The sequence below is a fragment of the Pteropus vampyrus genome, unplaced genomic scaffold, assembly GCF_000151845.1.
Source record: "Pteropus vampyrus isolate Shadow unplaced genomic scaffold, Pvam_2.0 Scaffold123, whole genome shotgun sequence".
Lineage (NCBI taxonomy): Eukaryota > Metazoa > Chordata > Mammalia > Chiroptera > Pteropodidae > Pteropus > Pteropus vampyrus.
Window position 1 is genome coordinate 300,548 of NW_011888904.1, and position 8,325 is coordinate 308,872.

The 8,325-nt window shown below is 35.6% G+C and overlaps 1 protein-coding gene across 1 annotated transcript in view; it reads right to left on the bottom strand.

Moving 5' to 3' along the window:
• Nucleotides 1–8,325, bottom strand: part of GNE (glucosamine (UDP-N-acetyl)-2-epimerase/N-acetylmannosamine kinase) — a 31,935-nt gene that overhangs the window by 13,301 nt on the left and 10,309 nt on the right. Inside the window, exons 3-5 of the mRNA XM_023534228.1 lie at nt 6,060–6,511; nt 2,148–2,300; nt 9–28 (exon numbers count right to left, since the gene is read on the bottom strand). Coding sequence (XP_023389996.1) covers nt 9–28; nt 2,148–2,300; nt 6,060–6,511 — 625 coding nt within the window. The remainder of the gene's footprint in view (nt 1–8; nt 29–2,147; nt 2,301–6,059; nt 6,512–8,325) is intronic.

An 8,325-nucleotide genomic window follows, 5' to 3' on the forward strand; every position in this document is an offset into this window, starting at 1 on the left:
CGCATCACTCGAACCATCTCTTTGCTCCCTGTGAAAATGAAAAGAACCAATTGTTACATGTTTTATGAGATAAACAATTTTCATTGGCAAGTATAACCCCACTTAAAGAATTCTCCCCATAAAAACTCATAACAGTTATTAGGGAAATAGTAATTTTAATTACTGATCTTTTCATAAGTGATGAATGTCTAAAATGTCTGGTCAGCTCTCAGCTTCGAACTCATCTAGAAACTTTAAATGGCAGCAGCTAGAACTTTTCAAACAGCACTGAGCAAAGCAAATACCTTTTCTTTTATTCATGCTCCAGCAGAAGTTTTTACCTTGAACAGTTAAGAGGCTAGAGACAGGCCAACAATCTCTATCCCTTAAGACAGCAGTTCCTAAATGGAAAAGTGTCAGGTTCCAGACACCAAGCTGATCAGACATGCTCACATTTATCATACTAACAACAAGGATAGCACTCCAACTTACATGGACTAAGCTCCAAGAAAGTACAGAGATTCTGATACTGTAGCTGGTATCTTATTTTAAATACATGATTTTAAAAGATGTTACAGGTATATGAGGGGGAGGCAATATTTAATGCCTCTGCTTGCCTCTCTACTTGCCTTTTTCTAGCTGCCTGGGGAGGCAAAGTTGCTAATCTGGTTGGTTAGACAGCAGAAGAGCAACCACACTACCATTCACCAGTAGGCAGGAGTCACAGATTTAACAGAAGCTGGGCGTGCGGTATTCTCTCTCAACCTTCTCCATGTGGTGAGGTGGGTGATAGGCTCGGGGTCTAACTCCTTAGCACAGGCCTGGCCACTTCTTCCCTGCTAGAGCATGCCAGTCATTGCCTATAATTACTAGTACATGAAATGGCAGAAGGTGCTACTATTCCAAGATTTGGATTTGGCTCAGTTGAAGTTTTTTCTTTGGCTTTAAGCCTACACCACAGGTATCAATCCTGTTTTCCAGAGAGTTCTACATTAGGGAACTGGGCGCTAAGCCATAATAAGAAAGTGATGCCCTGATTCTCATTTCCCTCTGTTCTTTGTGAATATTTTATCAAAAACCCTGTGCAGAGGAGAGGTTAGTGGTAGGCATGATTTAGGTAGGCATTCCTGGGACCCTTTACTTTCAGAAGGGAAAAATATCTCTAATATAAATTATATACAATCAGGAAAGTACATTACAAACAGAATATCATTGACAATGAATATCAAATGAGGGATATATAATTACATTGCAAATATTCAAAAATTTAAAGAATTAGAAAATAATATTAAGATTTTTGAAATATCGATAAGTTACCTGGACAGAACCTGTGTTGTGGGTTCTTAATTTTTTTTCAACTAATACCCTACTTTGTTTCCCCTAATAGTGAAGATTACTAAAGGACACTAAGGATTACTTCAGAGTAAGATGATGACACCTTGACACTGCAGAGAAGGGATCCTGCCTCTTTTACCAAAAAATGCCTAAGAGCTCTTCAATGAGTGGTGTCAGCTAATAATAGTCAGTGTTTGAAAATTCCTCAGTGTTTGGCCCTGCTCTGGCATTTCTCGTTTATATCTCATATCCCCATTAACATGGCTAAGGTGTCACCAGCAACAAAGCCTGTAGTATCATCCACTAGTAGGTGATCAACCAGGCCAGGCTTGAGGATCGACTGGTTGGGGACTCCAGATCTAAATTGTTTAAGCTCAAGATTACTTTAAGGTATAGCTAACATCAATAGGAGAACAAGAAATAACAATAATGGCTATTTTACTGTGGTTAGTTGGGATCACTACTTTCCTAAAGACACTTTCAAATTCTGAGGTTTATGTCTCTTAGCTACTGCAGTTTCTCATTGGTGAAAAATGGAGATTTAAACATGAACCTAGAGTGAAGATTAGAGAGATCTTTTTTTAGTATTTATTTCTTTCCCATTAAGGGTCTACTAGACTTGACAAAAACATCACAAACTCTCCAAACTACTGGAAAATTGGTGATCCTTTAAAAACTGGAATGCATTTCAGAACAGAGTGGCCTTCAATGTAAAATAAGCTAGATAGAAAAAAAATTAAAATAAAATGAGCAAGATAGGGCAGTCAAAGATGACATAATAGAAACAAAACTGGAAAGGAAGGTGGCATACTTTCATTTTCAAGTTCAATTACCTGCATCAATATTTGGAAACAGAACTAGGGTCCGCTTGTTAAATGAGATAAGTGCATCCAATGTTAACTCAAACATTTTAATGGAATGCTTAATGTCAGTGGTCACAGGGTGCTGTAGTGCAACAATGTAATCTTTAGATTTTACATCATCACCTGTTTAAAAAAAAGTCAAACCACATTGCTTCATTAGTTAAGAATCTTAAAGGAGAAAGAAGTGAATTCTAAAAAGCAAACCCCAAAGTCTGCTCTTAAAAATTCCAAAGAAGAAAGTTCCTCACATTCTAAGCAGGGCATCCAAATTAGGTTCAAATGATAAGAACTTATAAACAACAAGTCCAAGGATTCAGCTAACTTAATATTTTACAAAGGTACTTGCTACCACAAACAAAACATGTAACTTTAAATAAGAGAAACCAGAATTCATTGTTTTAAAATCCAAAATATTTCAAAGCATTAGAAAAATGTGAATTTCCCCAATTTCTAGCTAGTGTTTCTTCTGAATTATCAGCAATATTAATGAATAATATGTTACAAATCAGGGCATTTAGAGCTTGAATGAGTATTAAATATATTTCATATAATATATAATATATATTTCCTATAATATATAAAATATATGAGCCTCCCCATACCATCACCCACCAGATTCAACAAATGGCAAGTGTTTCAAACTCTGTTCAAAAGACTAGAAAGGCTTCACTTATTCCCGGGCTAGAATACTCAGGACCGTTCCGTAGCAAAACTTTGAAGTATAAATGGTTCCAATGGACAGTGCTATGCCAAATAACACAACACATTTATCAACAGGACTTACATTAAATTTCCATAAAAATGAAAATGAGCTCCGCTCACTTATTTTTAATAAAATATATTTCTTTGTGATATTAATTTTAATGATCAACTTTATCATGAACTATAAGTTTATCATTAATTTCCAAATTCACAGTAGTAAATTTTTGATTTAATGGTAACAATTTTTACTAAGAATCTTCAGTAGTATTTGATTTGAAAGACTATAGGCTCCAAATTTTTATTTTAAAAAATTATTGGCCCCATATTATGTTCTAAAGTGGAGGATGGAAGGATATAATTATCAAAATTTTGTACAAAGTAGAAAAAAGACCTAAAGGCTTAAAAGAATCTATCAAAAACAGAAGTCTAGAAGAATCAGATGAATATATTAAGGTCATTAGATATAGATCAGGGCCACTAGAAACTATTGGGAAAGAAATAGCAATAAAACAAGTGTCTTCACTCTAAGGCAGCGGTCCCCAACCTTTCTGGCACTAGGGACCGGTGCTCCTATGACAATCTAATGCCTGATGATCTGAAGTGGAGCTGAGGAGGTGATGCTAGCGCTGGGGAGTGGCTGCAAATACAGATGAAGCTTTGCTCTCTTGCCTGCCGCTCACTTCCTGCAGTGCGACCCAGTTCCTAATAGGCCTGGAATCTGTGGCCAGGGGTTTGAGGACCCCTGCTGTAAAGGACATGGAAATATTACGTATATGCTGCAATCTGACCACAGGTACAAGTTGGTCCTGCTATAATGCATGTTTCTATAGGGTGAATTAGCTCATCTGTGACTGGTAAGTAGAGGAATGATGTCAGCTTTTAATGTAGTACTTGAGTTACTCATACATGATTCCCTCTGATTTCCTCTTACATACAAAGAACCTTAATGTACATGTATGTAACAGACTGTGGAGAAATACAGTACTTGGCACAAGGCCCCTTCACCCCACATTGTTGCTCTGGGTTTAGTGTGCCCAGGTACTCTGTCTTGAGAACATTTTTAGAGCAAGTCTCTCTGATCTTTGTACTTTTTTTTTTATTTTTGGTGGCAATTTTTCTTTGAGAGTGAGAATGTGATGGAGCTTCTGCAATCCTATGCAGAGGGTTATTCTACACAACTTGTAGAATTGCTACAACTGATTGCTAAGGGGCAAGTGGAAGTGAAGAGGAAAATTTCAGCCGTTTACTCCAAGAGAGCTTTCCAGTTCTCATTTATCTTCTCCTTTAAGTGTGATTAAGAAACATCTGCACTATATAATAGAAAATAACCATATAATGCAGAATGCAACAGGACTGCACTTTGTAACTTAAGGCTCTATATGGTGCCATTTAAGCAGTCTCTTTATAAGAGAAGGATGGCAAAAGGGCAAAAATTAGATGTCTTTTTTTAAAAAAGTGAAAAAGAAAACAGGACAATGAGCTGAAGCTACCCATCCCTGGCAATAATACATTTCGTGCAAAGCTTGCACCTGCTTCTTGCTGTGCAATTCCTGACATTATCACTCTCTCCAGAACTCAGCAGTTTCAGCCCTTCCACGCAACCCTTTCCAGTTAGGTACCATCATTTTGTTTTGTGTTGTAAGGTTCTATATTTACTGTGGTGTTTCTTTCATTATTAGGAATTCAACATGTCTTTTTAATTTTGCTAATATTTTATTGGGACTTTTATTTTTTAATGTTCTGGTTATAAAGCTGCATGTTCTGAGTGGCCTAACACTATTTCTCCTATAAGCAGAGTGATGACATCAGAAGTTGCAGACTGAGAAGCAGGTATAGGCTTTGCACAAAATATTATTGCCTGTGGTAAGTGGCTTGGGCTCATTGTCTTGTCCTCCTCCTTGTGGTTTTAAAAAATCTAGTTTTTGCTACTTTGTTATTCTTATTTTCATAAAGAAACTGCTTAAATGGTTCCGAATAGAACCTTAAACTCTACAAGTACAATCTTGCTGCATTCTGCTTTATAAGGGTTCTTTTCTATTCATTACAAGTTCTTAAAAAATACAAAGTTTTTCAGAATAGAGCTAACAGTAAAATCAGAACAGAATGGAAGAATGTTTACTTAGAAGTATACAAAAAGGAGAGACTAAAGAGATAGTTTGTTCCGCTAGCATTATCTACATAGGTTCCCTGATAACTACAAATCTAAGAATAAGACACGCATAGAATGGACTAACTTTTATATAGGAATGCCCCATTCCTTAACTGTTCTAATGTGATCTGATTTAAAATATACACAATCACTTTGATTACACAATCACCAAATCAATTTACTGTTCATTAACTTCATTATTCAATAGATCTACTTCTTTGAAAAGGAGAGTCCTAAATACCTAAATAAATGATTACTCCTGATTTGTCCCCTAGATAGTATTCTCACTATAAATTAACCAAATGAAATTTTGTTTGTAAACCTATTTTCTTTGCCTCTCATTAGCGAAAGGTAATTTCCAGGAAGCTGGATCATTCAACACTGAAGGTTTCAGACCTTAAGGTTTACAGAGATAATAAACTCTAATGGCACAACTATGACTTTTGTTTTTCAATCATCATCATCATAATCCTTTTCAGTAAGTATTTATGCCTTACTGCTTTCAACATTCATCTCATCTGAGCATTCCAACAATCATGTAAGGAAGGCATTAAAATTAAAAAGAAGAAATTTTTCATTGTACTAGAAAACAAAATAAAGGAAAACAAACATAAACACACATAATTCTACTAACCAGAAATATTATAAATGACTTGGTGTACATGCTTCCTTAACCTTCCATTATATTACTGTTTTCATGAAAATGGCATATTATAAATTTTGTAGCTTTTCTTCCTTTTTGCTATGTCAGGATCTATCGCTGTAACTATTCACCCATAACATTATATTTAATGGATTAAAAGCATTCCGTTGTATAAATTTAACATTAAAAATTCAATCCATTAAGTCTATTTTATAGAAAAGGTGAGTCTCAGAGAGGTGAAGTCATAACATAGGGCAAAATCTATGAACTAAAATCTTAGCCTTCTGATTGCTAATGGAATATTCTTTCACAAGTTTCTTAGAGGACTGAAACATACCCAATCAACACTGACAAACACAACCATTAGGCTGAATAGTCTGATGCGTACCTAACCACATCCGAATGACGCTCATGTAGTCTTTGTTCTTGGCAGAGAGAAGTTTGTCATAGGAAGGGCAGCCTGCCAAAAGGATGCGATCATGGTCCTCACACATGGAGATCAAGTGCTGCTCTGCACTTCGGGTGCAGCACACATGATAATGAGCCAGTTTTGTTATGGCGTGTCTGATAGAGTCATCAATGGTCCCACTGACTTCCCCACCTTCAATGTGAAGGATTCGGATGTTCATCAAGGCAGCAGATGTAGCCAGAGCTAAGGCATCAAACCTGTCTCCGTGAACAATCATGATATCAGGCTTCAGACGATTGAGGACATCTGGTAGCTTCACTAAGGCTAGGCCTACTGACTCCACCATGGCTGCTTCATCTTCCCCTCTAACAATCGTGTGCAGCCTGGTATTAATGTCAAAGTCATCTTGTTCAATCATGCGGTATGTGTTTCTAAAGCAGGAGAGAAATAAAAGATTTGAAATAAGCATGTTTATAAATACTGGGCCAAAAAGCATGAGAAAAGCAATCTAACATCAACTCTGAATGGAGAAATATTTTATAAAATTTCCCTGTTAAATAAGCTGAAGTATAACTTACAAAAATTAAAAGCCCTGACCATAAATGTATAGAATGCTTAATTAATTTTTCTACCTGTATACCTTCTAGCCACCACCCAGATAAAGACAGAACACATCCAGCATCTTAGAAGTCTCACTTGTGCCCCTCTTAGTAAGTATGTAGAGGGAGAAACATCTGAGGGAGAATTTTTTTTATTAGGAAGAAAAGACCAAATTTTACAGTGGTCACGACTTTTTATTTATAAATTTATAAAAAATATGCTACTTAATAGAAAAAATGTTACTTTAAAGCAAAGCTCATTTAAAAAATAGTAGGTAACTAGGACACCTGACATGTCACTATAATATAAATGTCTGAATGATGGAAATTATCACCTGAATTCCTTGTATGGTACCATTAATGCAGCATAATTCTGATTGGGGTGAAAATGTAGGTTTTACAGCATTAAATTAGCTGTGAAATGCAGCTTCAAGCCTGTTTCATGCTTCAATACTTTTTTTTAAATATTATAATACATTTATTTAAAAACTGGAAAATACAGAAAATTATCATCCATAACCTATCACTCAGCAATATCAGTGTTATTTTTTCTTTCTAGCCATTTTATGTACAGTATTTTAACATGGCTGAGAACACATTACACAATTTTGTAATCTACTTAACATTTTCTCTGATCATGAACAATTCTTTACATATATCATTTTATATCATATGGATATCCTAGTAGTCATTTTGTAGATTCCGTTGGATTTTCCTACACAAGCTATGATGTTGCCTGTAAATAATGACAATTTTTGTGCCTTTTATATACCTTGCTTTATTGTATTGGCTATTAATGTCAGTGCAAACTGAAGACAGTGATGAAAGCAACTATCAAGCTGTGAAAACACATGAAGGAAATTAAACGCATGTTACTAAGTGAAAGAAGCCAAACTGAAGAGGCCATATGCTGTATGACTTCAACTTTATGACATTCTGGTAAAGGCAAATCTGCGGAGACAGTAAAAAGATCAGTGGTTGCTTGGGTTTGGGAGAAAGGATGAATAGCATATTTTTAGGATAGTGAAATGACTGTATGATACTATAACAATGGATACATGTCATTATACACTATTCTCCTGTAGGAAATGTCATTTTTGTCTTGTTGCTTTCAAGATTTTTTGTTTTCAGCAGTTTGACTATACTATGTCTGCATGTAGTTTTCTTTGTATTTATCTACGGAGCTTTCTGGATCTGTATATTGAAATTGTTTGCCAAATTTGGAAAACTGGCCAGCATTTCTTTTAAGATTTTTCTGCCCCATTTTCCCCCCTCTTTCTGAGATACCAGTTTAATATATATTACATTGCTTTTGACATTGTTCTAGAAGTCACTGAGGGTCTGCTCTTAATTTTACTAATTTTTTCATTCTGTCCACTGGATAGTTCTTATTGATCTGTCTTAAAAGTTCACTGACCCTCTCTTCCCTACAGCATCTACATCAGGTGAATTTTTTATTGCATGCATCGTACCTTTCAGTTCTAGACTTATTTGGTTCTTTTTATAGTTTCCATTTCTCTGTTAAGACAGCTGCTCATTGAAATAGTCCTTGTCTTGTCTGCTAATTCCAACATCGAAGCCATCTCTGGGTGTTTCCATTGACTTTTCCTCTTGATGTTAGGTCAAATTTTCCTATTTCTTCAAAT